Genomic DNA, 14,919 nt, shown 5'->3' with positions numbered 1-14,919 from the left:
TGCCTGGCCCTCACCTCACCTCTGCCAGGGCCAAATCATTAGCGCGCAGGGCAACCCCTGAGTTAGGCCTTGTCTATTCTGATAAGTGGTCCACCTCAGAAGGACGCTAACCCCCGGATGAACCTGCTAAGCGCATGGCCCAAGGCTACAGCTTGCACACCAGTCCCACTCTCCACTCTGCAGTCGCTTTACAGCACAGTGCAGATACTATGCGGTCGTTATGATGCATCATCTTTAGGCTAATCATTTGTCCTGTCCCTGTCCGGTATGTGCGCATACATTTTATATCCACTCACAATTGATCGTATTAATGTGCCAATGAGGCTCATGCTTACTGCAGGATTTGCTTTGTGATTGTAGAAACCTTTATAGGTACAGTTACTACTTTTTGGGAAAAGTTTGCAAAAAAGCTTTAGCTTGTAATGAAATCACAAAAATTCAATGTTTTACAGGGATAAATCTTTTTGCTAGGGTGGCATGTAATAAGAAAGTGTATTCAGACTCATTATCACAAAATAGAGCCCCTCCAGGTAATCAACATCCCTTCATTGCGCATCGATTTTGCAATAACGTCTGGCTTGCTGTAGATTATGACTTCCACATTCTCCTCCCCTCAAATACTCTCTCTCCTCCTGCTCTCCCTCTATCACCCTTGTCCTGCAGTGCCTTCATCCACGAGGCCAGCGACCCCTCTCAGCAGGTGTCACTGGTGGATTCAAACGTGCAGACCCCCGTGGGTCTGGCTCTGGACTGGCTCCAGCACAACCTGTACTGGACCGACTCCGGAGAAAAATCCATCTCTGTGGCCTCGGTGGATGCAACCAAGAGACGCATTCTCATCAACACTGACCTGAGTGAGCCCCGGGCCATAGCGCTGGATCCCCACCACGGGTAAGGAAGAGAAGATGCGTGCACTTGTCTGAAGATAAAAGGAAATGCCGATTATTGCCGAGATTGCGACGGCTGTAACGCCAAATTTGCTTGAAACCAGGCTTAGACATCAAGCGTCAACCGCATTATGTAATACTGAAGATACAGATGAGAGGAAAAACATTGATGTCTATTGATTGTTTTTATAATGTGAGCATCCACTGATCTGAGTTTATCTCTAATTTCTAAAAGTATGCTAATTACTAATCTGCATGCTTTGAATTTCCATAACAACTTACACTATGTCAGCATAAAACGATGTCATACTGAGTTTATATGTGATGCCCTCCTCTATGTCTCCTTGAACAAGCTGGCAGACATCATACTGATCCCTTTTTTTCTGTTCTATAATATTGAAGATGAAGGTCAGTGACCCTAGATAGAGATTTGTTAAGTGATTTCAGCTGGAGACCCAGGAATTGAATAAACATAATCCTCCTCTGGGTCCCCATCTAATGATAAAGATAAGAGGACTGATGTTTCTTTATGTGGGATTCGGGAGTAACAAGCCTGTGACCCATTTAGCATCCTGACTCAGTAGTTTTTTGTTTTTTTTTCCCGAAAAATTCTGTCCTGGCTCCTAATCTGAGAAGCTTTATGAATTTGTGCCAGCCTCTGCTTCTGTAGCTTTTGTGTTCTGGTGATCCAAACACAGATGAACACAAACAGGCACAAAAATAAACCTAAATAAACAAGCACACAGCCTAAACTGAGACGTACACAAAGTGAGATTTTCTGCACATTACAGATGCCGTCATAACTGCCCAGCGGGAATCCAGAAGGCACAGATTTCTTACCGTGACACCAACGAGTTTTGTCTTTGCAGGAAAAATCATTTAATGTCAGTAATACGCATTAACATAGAAATGACGGTGTAAATCACTGTGTATTCTGCTGCTGTGATTGCTGACTGATATTGCCCAATAACCATTCAACTCGTACAATAACGGCTCTTGAATGTGGGGGTTTAAACACTTGGGGTTTGGTTTTAAGCCGAGAACAAATCAACGCCATGGCTGAAGAAGTTTGCTTGTTTTCCATTTTGCAGAGTACGTACTAACACTAATAGAGACATAATTGGATTTGGAAAGCAAGAGGAAGTGCGAGTTTCTGTTAATGAATGACGAAACCAATAAACATTATGTACTCCTCCTGCAAAGACAAATAATGTATGTAAGCAAATAATAGTGTTAAAGCTCATCAGAGAGGTTGAATTAAATGAAAACGGCTTCTGGAATTATAAAAGATCTGTCTGGGATTTTGTTGACTGCACATCCACACAAGACGACTGTACACATACAAACAAAAACTATATTCTTTATAAGTAATATATATTACAGATATTTTAATTTGCTGCAGTTGTCCTTGTTTCTTCCACTAATGTGGTTTTGTTACACACTAGTAGTTATTACCAGGCATTTCTCACAGTCTGCCAACAACATTTCCACAAATCTTACAGGTGATATTCCCAGACATCGAATCAGATACAGTATTGTCTCTGCTGCAGTGTGCAGTCTGTGGTGCAAAATCATTTCAAAGCGATTTGAAAAAACTGACATTCCCCTATTTTTGGCAGTTTTATATAGGAGTTTTCCACAGGCTGTACACTGCATAGGCACTGCTTTTCTGTCATCTTGCCTGTGCCTGTCCTCAAAATAAATATAGAAGGATTCTTTGCGACTCGTTAGTACCCAAAAAACTGTGGCATAAAGTCATTAAATCAAACTTCCCCTGGTGTCTGGTAGCAGCTTCTTTGTTATGTGACAGAGGCACAAAGCAAAGAGCAACGCCTACAGAAAACGTCAACAAAAAAAATGTCTAAGTTCCAGACAAGCTTAGTGATGGACAAGTGTCTCTTGTGCACAATAAAGTTTTTGCTTTCACATTTCTTGCTGAGCACAGCAGCACTACATGAACACTCCATAATAACACAATAAGTATGTTTCCTTTGTTCAATCCAGCTTCATGTACTGGTCAGACTGGGGCACGAGAGCCAAGATAGAGAAGGCCGGGATGAATGGAGTGGACCGACAGGTGCTGGTGGCTGATAACATTGAATGGCCCAATGGCATCACTCTAGGTGAGAGCTGTTTTTCAACTCTTGTCCTTACACAATGCTACACAGTGCTTTCTTTTCTTTCTTATTTGGCAATTATTGTGTGTTGATTGATGTGGTATATAGGTAAAGGTCAAAAATGATTGAAATAGTAAGGGTAAATGTTAAATGATGGCAAATAAATTGATTTTTTAAGCTATCACAGTTGCTTTTGAGCGATTTTTGAAGTGTTTAAGAAGTTATAGATCGACACAGTAAAACGTGCACTGGTCTAATCGTGAGAATCTGACATTTTAAAATGCAATCAATATCACCTAAAGGGATTTGTTGGTCAGAGTCCATGAGTGCTTACCGCAAAGACAATCAATTTCTACTCAGGCTTGGGAAAGTCCTATTGATGTGTGTGTGTGTGTGTGTGTGTGTGTTTGTGGTGATTCCCAGATGTAGCCAACAGGCGCCTTTACTGGGTGGATTCGAAGCTGCACCTTATAGCCAGCGTGGACCTGAACGGAGCTCACCGCAGGACGCACATGTCATCTGCAGAGAGACTGGGACACCCCTACGCTCTGGCTGTTTTTGAGGTTTGTGTGTGTGACAGGTTTCAGTGATTTCAGGCGGTTGTTCTTGATATCATCCAGCCTCCCACATCTCATCATATCTACATCTGTTTCCAGCCTCACAGGGGCCTGCGGTGTGACTGGGAGTTTGAGTGTAATGACTGTTAAATTCAATTTACTGTATATGTGTGTGTATGTGTGTGTGTGCGCGCGTGTGTGTGTGTCCTTGTGTATTCCCTTGATTGACTGGCAGAGCATACTAAACAGAAGACAGCTATGAGGGAGCAAAGAGCAGCCTGAAGCAACCCACACACTCATGCTGTTGGTCATCAGCCAGCGTGTCTGTGTGTGTGATATGTCCATCACAGAAATTTAAATCTGGTTTTGTGCCAAACCATCCTGCAAATCTGATGCCTCAAGGTTTCTCTCTTTGTGTGTGTTTGTGTGTGTGCAAGTAGAAACTGTTGTCTGGGATGTCTCTGTTGTTTCCACTGCAGCAACGTCCCAGCCAGTTCCAGATGGATATTAATGACATCACCCAAGTGGCCTATTCCCCAGTGGGACTGCTCTCAAAGGGAACTAGTCTCAGTGGGAGCACAGATACAGGTTTCATTCAGCAGGCAGACCAGATTTACAAGCACAGGGTTTTGAAAATATCCACTAAGGTTTGAATTTGTTTGAGATTCAGTTGTCTCTTTTGATAGCAACAGAATAAAGAAACCTCAACTCTGCGACATGAGCTAAAAAACTGGTTGAAAGAATATACAAATCTTTTACTTTAGTAAAAGTAGTAATACCACCAAGCAGTTGGAGATTTGTTTATTTTTAACAGGGCTGTGGCCCAATCAGAGGGGTTAGGTTTAGGGCCTCACTCTAACCCCACGCATGATCATAGAAATATTATAGAAATTGTGTGTGAACAGTGTGTCTCTTTGGTCCTTACAGAGTATTTCAAGGATATTATAAATCGTAGACCAAACTGACACAAGGGCTGACATAAGTACAAATCCATCTGCTACTTCAGCACCATGGACAGCGCCATGGAATTACCAATTGAGAGGCAAAGTCACGCCCCCTCTGGTGTGCCCCATGTGACCATGAATTACTCGTATTAAGTGTGTCAATTTAAAACCTAATTTTGCAAGTCAATAAAGTTTGTTATAAAGATAGCAAAATATCATTTAGTTTTGTGTGAAACCCAGTGAACTACATCGTCTCACTCAATATACAGTACATCACCAATACCAACATGGCACAGAAAAAGTATTACATGTAAAAATGGTGAAAATTTCAATAACGCTTGACAACTGCCGTTATGTGAAAGCAGAGTTTGTCACTTCTGTGAGTTAGCTAGGATACAGGACCAGCTCTACAAGGTTTCAGTTATGGGTTTTAGTGAGCGTTCAACGAGACATCATTACTTACAGGACTGCTGGCTGTGTACGCTTTACTCACATTTCCACAATCTTATACTTGATTAGTTTTATAACAAACTGTGACTTTATTGAGTTGAAAAATTAACTTTTCATTTCACACATCACTAACTTGCATAAACCTCAGTCTGATAAAAAGATCAATGACTCTGGCACTAGACTAACATTCAACCAAACAACCCCTCTGCCCTGCACGCTCTGCTACCAGGGGATGGAGAGAGGGGATGGCAGGCTTAACGGGGGATGCACTGTGGCCATCATGCTTATCCCCATATCGCCTACTGCCACCATGTAAATTCTCCACTGCAAGTAAAAGTTCTGCATTCCAATCTTTACTTACAGTAAAAGTACATAAGTATTATCAGTAAAATGTAGCAAAAGTATCAAAAGTAAAAGTACACACTTTGCAGAATGACCCTCTTCAGTATTATATTGTCGAACTGTTTATTATAATAGTGGAATATTATTCACCAAATGAAGACTCACCAGGTCGCTGGCGACCACTTAAGATCATTCAAAGATTTACATAATGATATAAATGTTAAAACTTTTGTCACGATGGATGTGATATACATGGCTAGATCATTTAGGTTCTCCACAATTCAGTCGTTCAGTTCATCTTACTAGAAAAAAACTGAACTGATGAATAATTAATTCCGATTTGCCAGCACAGTAAGCAAAAGGGACCGGAACAAGTGGTGACTCCCTACTTTTGAAGCAGTCATAAAGTCCAAATTTGTGTCTATTCTTCGATAATTTATATTCCTTTAATCCGTAAGGGTCCAATGATCAAAAGAATCAAAAACGCTTTTTCATCAAATTAATCCAAGTTTTGAGTATTGTCCTTTGAAGTCCATCGCTCAGTGTCCCCACATTTTTCTGTTTAGTTTTCATGACAGTCCCTGGAGCAAGTGCTCCCTGTCGGCTCCGGTCAGAGTGTCTGCAGTGAGAGGCGTTTTTTTCCTGTTGTTTTCCAAACACAGCTGAACTCAAAACATAAGGAAAATGATGATAAACAATACGTTTTGAATGATAATAAAAGGTTTTATAGTCAACAGAGATGTGGTTGCAAAACAATATAACCCTCTTCTGTTGCATAATGCCCAGTTGTCTTTCTGCGGTTATTTTGGTAATAAAGAAGTAGTGCTTAGTAATATGTAATACATTACATTTTAGAAGTTACTTGCCCAACACTGATTATCGATGCATTAACGTGTAAGCAGCATTTTAATGTTGCAGCTCGTTGAGGTGGAGCAAACTGGAACTATTTTAATAGTAAGTATAGAGTAACATGAAATGGAAATACTCAACAAGAGAATCCAAAAATAAGTAGTAATCTCAAAATGTGTATGTAAGTACAGTCCTAAAATGGATTACTGCTAAAGTCAAGAGAAAACAGAAAAATGATTTTTTTTATAGTATTTATCTTGCTGTTATAGTTTTAACCTTTGGAAAATGAAAATAACCCGAGAGTTAAGCCGTTCAAAGCATAACCTTGAGGATTTTCTCACTGAACTCTGCTGCTAGTCCACCCCGCTGGCAGCTCTTGTAGTGTAACTCACGGAAACGATGATAAATGCCCCCCAGTGTAATACATGATCGATCTGGGGCTTCTCTGCTCTCTGCCCCTGTTGTGACTACAAGGTGACCTTCTTGTTCGGGATGTTGAACATACACCTGCCCCCCACTATTGAGTGGAGCTTGTTGTAGTGTACATCACATTACCATCTCTTTCTGACTCGATGACTGACCGAACACAAAGACACATGCGCACACGCTCATGTTGCGACGCACACTCACAGGAGATTAGCCTGTCGTTTCTAAGGCAACCGCAAAAAAATGTCAGCTCCAGTTTGAAACTGTCTCTTCAAACTGTTGAGGGAGTGAACCAGGGGAAACAAAGCAAACAAATCAATTAATAAGCAACAAGAGTGGTTCAAATGTGCCTCTGAGCTACGATGTAAATAGGATGTGTTTTAATCATTGAAGACGTAACACTATAACAGATCAGTAATGATATGCAGACGGTAGAAACCAGGGAAAATAAAACCAATAGACAAAATCTTCCACAACGAGGTCCCATTTATAACATGCTTGCTGTTTGTTGTTAGTGTTATTGTTGTACTGCTGCTCCAGCTGAATTAAAACGTGTCTTAGTTACCATTAAACCCTGAATATGCAATTCCTTGATGCATTCATTCTTTCATATTCTACAACAAAAGCCAAATTAGCATGCTCTTCTGCAAGAGATAATGAATTAGACTGTGTGGCAACAAATATTTATCAGTGCATATTTCACTTGTTCTAATTATCTCGCCATTGTTTTTCCTCAAAAAATGAGACTTGTGAGTACTCTGAGCCAGCTGTTAGCCCTGTGAGCTCTCCCGTAGCCTGCATCCCATCGCCCTGCTGAATGTTTTATCCCATTGTTCCTTGTGTTTCGTTCACCCATTTTCTGTCACCTGAACATAAACACATGTTAGTGCAGTACATACTTTCTTACACTTCTTACATGCTTACTTTCAGAAATGGACCTACTTTACCAGCTGTTTCAGTACATTTTGCTGTGATTGTGTTTACTTTAAAGTGCTTTAAAGTATTTTTTTTTTTAGCTTTTATTTGACTTTACAAGGAGGATGACATCAAACCACACACGTTTACAGAAATGTTGAGGAAGACATGATTAAGTCCAAGACTGACATCCATTGTAGTTCTTGATGCAACAAGACTAACAGTCTGTAGCCTTGCTAGCAGCTATGTTAGGCTGTACACAGGGGTCCGTTCACCAGTTCATCTCGTTTATCACAGAGCTGACGCGTAGAGACAAACAACCATTCAAGCATACAATTACACCAACGGGCAATTTGTCACCAATTAACCTGCATGTCTTTGGACTGTGTGAGGGAGCTGGAGCACTCGGGGGGGAAACCCGTGCAAATAAGGAGAAAATGCAAACTCCACACAGAAAGGCCTTGATGCTCACATTTACAATGCTAAAGTGCTAAAAATATGTTTTTATGCTTGTGTAGTATTTTGTTATGCAACCATGTGTTGTATAATGAAGTAAATAACAATTTAGACCAGATGAAGTTAGACAAAAAGGGATCATTGCAAGTATTACAATTCAGCAGAAGAAAGGTGGAAGGATCACCAAAGGCTGTAGGATTCAGACTCTGCTGACCAAAAAATGTTTATACCCAAATAATTACCAATAAGTGCAATAGTGTTTGAGATATTTCAGTCTGGACCAAAGTGGTGGGCTGACCGACAGACATTGTCATCCCTAAGTGATTGAAATTAGCAAAGACCGAAAGTCAAGGTGACTGGACTGCATACAACCAACAAGCCCAACAGAATTAATACCCATCATCAATAAATCACCCTAAGTCAAACTTCAAGTAAAATTAATAATATGCAAAAAAAACATGCCAAAGATTGTAACCTTGCACTTGCAAAGCCATAAAGTATACATCTTCTTAAATTGTATATAGAGAGTAAGGCTCTGTCCTTCAGAGGTTACCACCGCCCGAGCTGTATGAATTTGGCTGTTGGCCAGAACGTGCTATCGGGTGAAAGCCCAACACAACTCTGACTAACTCGTTATGTGTGTTAAATCAATTATCTCCCTGTGTTTCAGGATCGTATCTACTGGACGGACAGAGACAGAGCTGCGGTCTTCATGGCCAACAGGCTGAGCGGTCAGGACGTCCACACGCTGGCTGAAAACCTCAACGACCCCCATGACCTTGTGGTCTTCCACCAGCTCCGCCAGCTGCCAGGTGTGTGTACAGTGTGAGCGAGGGAGACTGTGTGTGCGCACGTCTCTTTGTCTCTGTTCACTTTACTCCCCTCGCTGTGATTGCATTAGTCGCATCTCTGCAACCACGTATACTCCAGGCCCATGAATAAATGATATTGAGGCTTGTGACTGTGGTGGAGCGATCAAAGCATTGGGAGCAGCGGTACATTCACACATCTGTCAAAGCCCTGCCTCCAACCCGATTTTCTCTAACAGGACAATCCAGTTGAGCTGAACTGAACAGGGTTCTTAATCATGAATGTGATGGCTGTGTATTTCCTTTCTTGTGCGTCAGTGTTCATATCTATCTCTGCCTGTATGTCTCATCTAATTTCTCCCTTCCAGTGCGTAGTCCGTGCCCATTTCTATTTTAATCTTTAGCTGTATTTTATCACCGCCGTTCAACTTCAATTATGATCCACTCCTGTTTTTCCTAGAGCGTATCCAAACAAGGAGATTGGATGAATGCAGCGGAGTCGCACCCAACACAGTAGCACTGGAACTGCTTAATATTTACAGCAACTTTCTGTATGTTGTCGCATTTTAGTCTGTGTTTTCTTTGAGATTTTGTTTATCCAAAGTAACGGCTTTGTTGAAAGGGAATGCAGTACAGAGTTCACAGCGGGGAACAATAAACTTCTCCTCTCTCTCTGACTCTCTGCAGTCTCCCCATGTTGAATAAGTGATAATCTTATTTATATAACCATAGCTGTGTAATTCTCCATGTCTCTCTCTTTCTCTCTGTCACTGTCTCCAGGCCCAGACAGCTGTAATCTGGGCAGTGTGGCCAATGGAGGCTGCGAGTACTTGTGTCTTAAGGCTCCACAGATTACCGAGCACTCGCCCAAATACACCTGCGCCTGCCCCGACGGACAGGACCTGGGGCCTGATATGAGGGGCTGCGTGCCAGGTGAGCGTGTTTATGAGCTGTAATTGAGACTATTTAGTAATCAATAGCACCTAAAGGGATTTGTTTGGCAGAGTGCCACAGTGCTTACTGTGTAGATAATCAAATTCTGCTTCACTTAAGGAAGCTTTTATCTCTTACATAGCACTTTTTTCACACAGTTACAAAGTGTTTCACAGTGACAACAACAAAGCAAAACAAAGAAAATGTGCAGTATTTGTGATCCAACTTTTGTTATTGTCAGTGCGTGTTCTGTTTATGCTCCATACCTTGCGGTCTTGAGTCAAATAAAAACGACAAAATGAAAACAAAATTAGCTGAAATAAGAACACAATCACAATGCAGGAGAAGAACATGCATACAATAAAACAATAACATCTTGAATCATATTCAAGATTAAAGTTGCAATTTGTATGATGTTTAGAGTAAAACATTCAAAAATCAACTAAAATCATCAACAGAATGTGAAGAAACATCAGTTTTGATGTTGTGTTAAAGTACTGTGTTAAAGAGATTTCTACTGAAGTTAGCATGCTAACCAGCTAGCTCTGTCTGCCTCCTGCTGGTCCTAAGCTTCTGTGCTCGCAGTGTAAACAACAACATCACTCCCCTGGTGGAACAAGCTCACAGCCCGGACCGTTAGCTGTATTGCTAAATAAGCACACTGCCACAGTTAGCAGCAGTTAGCAGTTATTCTTGTGAAGTGCTGCCCCCACTATGACTTGGTCAGTTTACATGTCTGCTATATTATATTGTTACCAGCTCCATACACTTTAAATAATGAATAGTAATTTTAGAAAAACTCATGTAACTGTTACTTAATTGCAGCACTTTACTGCCTGAAACTTGCTGTTTCTTGTAACAAATGGCTTAATGAACATGTAACAAAGAGTGAACATTTTATTAGTTGCAGATAATAATTAATAATAAATTGTTATATATCTTCCCTCCAAGCACCAGTTATTGAACCTGTAACTACAAAAGAGTGTTGCTAAGCAACACATACAGGCTGTGAATACAATAACACAGGCCGCTGTGTAATATAACACAATCTAACACATAATCTCTGGAACAAACACTGTGTAGCTCATAATGCTGTGACGCATTATGATATATGATGTTCATGCAGCTGTCCCCTCACAGCTGCTTTGAACAGACACAAGATCAGTCATCGGCTGCATTATTATGATGTTTCTGACTGATAGAAGCATCAAAGGGAGTATTTATATTGAGTTCATGTTTTTGTGTCCACCCTCTTTAAGTGTCTGGTCAAATTAGAGGTGAATGTTGATTTCTGCTCATTGATGTTCGGATATGTTTGTTACGGATCTTAAAGCACAGTTGTGCCAATCACAACAGAGAACCAAAACTGTGTAATTTCAGAAATGTCAGTGAATACATGAATATAAAACAGTATGTAAACCATGTAAACAGACTATAAGAGGAGTAGGTGTACTTGCAAGCATTGGAAATATTAGTTCTTGTTGTTCTTCTTTCTCTGTGCACACAAGACATTTGTCTTTGTGCTATTATTTGTTCTCATCTCACTGGTTTTAAGACAAATTTAATCAAAGCGTGGTATTTGTGGGGTTGTTTGCTTATGTTTTCAGACCGCTCTCAATCAAATTTGATCAAGCTACACCCACACAGAGTAGCTGAGTTTTGTTTCTGCAATGCCTTATTATACACATATATGGAAGGAAAGAGTTAGTTTAGTTGTGAGTATGTAAAGGAATAGTTCAGATTTTGAGGAAATGCACTTTTTCAGTATCTTTCCAAAAATTCGATGAGAGATCAACTCCACTTTAGATTTAGAGGTGATGGTAGATGGACCCTGTTTCTCCCTGTTAACAGTTATGCCAGGCAAAGCTAACCGTTTCCCAGCTTTAACTTTCCTTTAAATGGGCAAAGTGTGAAGTTAGAACAGCATCAATCTTCTTGCATTAACTCTCTGCAAGAAGCTGAAGGAGAATATTTCTTCAAACATCAAACTAGTCTTTTAAGGCTGTAGAGAAATACATCAGATGTGAAACCACATTTCCAGGAGCTTTAACACATCACAAAGTTCAGTTTCTTGAGTGAAAGCTTCTTCTGTACTCCTTTCTTTTGCAGCAGCACCAAGAAATGACACAACAACGACGGCCTCCCCTCCTGCTGGGTTCACACCTGGCACCGGAGCGACTGTTGCCGAAGACCTCCCACCTCCCTCGGGGGGAGTATCGCAGGCGGACGCTACCCCCCACGTGACCACAGCTCCCTCCGGTGCCCCTGATCCCCTCACACCCATCTCCACCTTCAAGCCTGTGTCGTCAAAGGAGTCGAAGGCGCTGGGCTCCCACTCCACCGCCACCGCGATGGTCGTCTCCACCACACCTGCGGGGGACAGCAGCGTCTCTCAACACTGTAAGTTGACAGAATATTTATCAATGTCGCCCATGTGTGAAAAATACTGTAAATAAGTCCCATTTAGCACTACATAACTCCAGCACTATGTGATTAACACTTTTCATCCGACCCCTGTGGTCCTCTGTATGATTTGGAAAGGGCAGAGTGGTCCATTCAGGACTTAACAAGATATAATTCTCTGATAAAGCGGCACTTTCACCTGAGCGTCCTCATTTCCTGCCAAGTACCACGTCCTATAGTCCTACTCACACTTATAATGTAGCTAACAACCTCACCCTCACTGTAATGATGACATTAAAGTGAGATCCCGACAAGCCCTAACAGCCACGCTCGACTGACTTTGATAGGAGTGATGGATGGCTCCTTCTCGCCTTGAAAATGTCGCCTTTCCCTCCATGGATTGTGCTCTGTGTGGGCTGTCGGTTGTTGTGTGCATGCACTTGTGTGACTGTATGTGAATAAGTGCGCCGGTAAGTATGTGTTATGTAAATGAGTGTGAGGTGGAGCCGGATGGAGCCTGGATGGATGAAGTGTAGGTCAGGGTAGTGTCAAGGTCGCACTCAGGCAAAAGCCGAGCAACTCGTCGTTTTCCTCTCCCTCTTTCATTTTTATATTCCGACCGCTCTGTTCACTATCTGTCTCTCTTTGTAAAACACTCACAGCCGTGCACGCATGATCACCCACTGCCTGCCTCTCTGTTTTATCTCCCTCCTCTTCCACCGGCTCCCCCATCCTGCCTCCCCTGTTTTATCTTTCACTCTATTTCTCACATAATTTTTTTTTTTTCACCCCGTACGCTTTCTCACTCTTAACCTCTCTCGCAACGCTGTCTTTTCTGACTCGTCTCTCTTGTTCCATCTCCCCCTCTTCAGCTGGAAGCGAGCATTTCCTCCTGGGTGAGAACCTGACAGTGGCTGTTTTGGGAGTGGTCATCCCCATCGGTAAGTCACCCGGAGCCTTCTTGTCTTTGTGTGTGCTTCCACACTCGAGGCCTCCAGGGCTGCGTAAAGCTGCTGTCTACCTGCTGCCCGTGGCCGGTCTGTTTGTAGTCCATTCACAGTGAGCCTGCTGTGGCAGCATGAGAGAAGCCTGGCCCACAGGTCTGTCTCGCTGACGTTCCTCAGGAGTCATTTTCTGTGCGTCTGCCACACTGCATTATTCACCTCTCACTGTGTTGTTGTGTTGGGTTCTGCTACAGCCAGACTTGTCAGTAGACCTTTTGTCAGTGTGTATTTAGCATACAATAGTGCAGAAAGAAAGCAAATAAGGGTTGATGCACCAAAATTACAGAAAATATCTCACTCACTTCACTGTACTGTTGTACAATGTGCACTGTACACTTCACCTGTCAAGCACCTTATTTTCTGGCACGGCACATACAGTATGCACTTCGCACCGCTGGCAGATTTTCCAGTCCAATTTCCTTGATTTCAGACAGCACTACACAAAAGCAGGGTTTTCATTTCTAGCTGCCAACTGTCTATTCAGTAGGCTGAAATGACCGCTGTAGCCAGCAGATGTTATCAGTCGTACCTTAGAAGTGAATTAATCTAATGTTCACTCCATGACCTGTTGAAAATGCTGCCTGTGGCTAACTTTGAAAATATAAAACTCAATAGCTACGTACATAATACCGTGCTAAAAGACTGGTGTATATCCTGTTACCATGGATCCCAATGCTTTTCTTGCATTATCCGCCGTACCCTGTAGTTGTCTGTCCGTCTGTCTCATTTTTGTATGAAGACTCCTTGAGATAGTTTCTTCAAATGTGGCACAAATATCCACTTGGACTCAAGAATGAATGTATTATATTACAGAGCTTGAGGGTCAAGGCCGGTGTAACCACACAAAACACACTACTCAACAATTCATACAATTGTCCACACACTGTTAGGTAGCGTGGTGGTCCAGTGGAAAACAAGAGGGAGGGAGAGATGTCAGTGGGCCACCATAAATTTACTGTTTAATCAGACAAATGACAGAAGAATTGGCTACTTAGTGCGCTGTTTCCTGAGCGTATGCTCAATGGCTGTCTGGTGTAAACAGGTTGTGTCTGTGTTTGTCCGCGTAGAGAGGTCAGTGTGTGTACCAGAGAAACTACGGCTCACAAACTGCTACATCAGCACCACGAGGAAAACCAGAGCTACACATCATACAGCCTCTACGTTGAGTCAAACTCTTAACTCAGTCATGACTAAATCTAACCAGCGCGACTAACGAAGGCGACCGATCAGAAGTGAAGCAGGTCAGGTCTTGCAGGAAAAGCATTGGGATTAGCATCTTTACCAGTGAAGAGATAGTTAATCCAAGTATTAGTATTTTGTCTCATATAAAGCTGCTCCTTTTTTGACACCACTTTGATGTGTAAATGTTACCATAGATGTAGACTCTTCTGTGCATCTTGTAGAAGTACATTAATGTTTACGCATAAACAAGCAAAACCAAAACAACACCAGAATGAAACAAAATGAATCAGCCAATTAGTGCGGATGGTCTGTTCTCAGACCCACCGGGGAGTTAAAGAGACGCCATCAAAGCGTGAAAGCTTTATTGATGCTTTATTGGTGTAATTTAATAAAGCTTTATTAAATTGCTTATTCAAGGACACATTAGCTGTGGCTGAGTTGCCAAAAAGAGATTGTGATGGAATGTGATGGTTTAGAATTTTTGCTCCCCGAAGGATAGTTTAAAACTAATTTGCTACACAGCCAGGCCACTAATAGTGTCTCCCACAGCTGATTCAGAGTCTGTGTTTTAAATCTGTCGGTTGGTGTATGACCCTGACATTGACCTGATGTTTAGCCAAGCCGCCCACACACACACAACCTCTC

The 14,919-nt window shown here is 41.9% G+C and overlaps 1 protein-coding gene across 4 annotated transcripts in view; it reads left to right on the top strand.

Moving 5' to 3' along the window:
• Positions 1 to 14,919, top strand: part of LOC311266659 (low-density lipoprotein receptor-related protein 8-like) — a 96,378-nt gene that overhangs the window by 76,451 nt on the left and 5,008 nt on the right. For 3 of the 4 annotated variants that reach the window (XM_084369129.1, XM_084369128.1, XM_084369126.1), the window contains exons 11-17: positions 664 to 891; positions 2,892 to 3,010; positions 3,428 to 3,567; positions 8,614 to 8,755; positions 9,533 to 9,685; positions 11,795 to 12,085; positions 12,961 to 13,029. In XM_084369129.1, the coding sequence (XP_084225255.1) occupies positions 664 to 891; positions 2,892 to 3,010; positions 3,428 to 3,567; positions 8,614 to 8,755; positions 9,533 to 9,685; positions 11,795 to 12,085; positions 12,961 to 13,029 (1,142 nt within the window). The remainder of the gene's footprint in view (positions 1 to 663; positions 892 to 2,891; positions 3,011 to 3,427; positions 3,568 to 8,613; positions 8,756 to 9,532; positions 9,686 to 11,794; positions 12,086 to 12,960; positions 13,030 to 14,919) is intronic. The other variant, XM_084369127.1, reaches the window with a different exon arrangement.

Source organism: Pagrus pagrus, assembly GCF_965226575.1.
Source record: "Pagrus pagrus genome assembly, chromosome: 12".
NCBI lineage: Eukaryota > Metazoa > Chordata > Actinopteri > Spariformes > Sparidae > Pagrus > Pagrus pagrus.
Note: the sequence above shows the minus strand (reverse complement) of the source record. Positions and strands in the feature narration are given on the sequence as shown.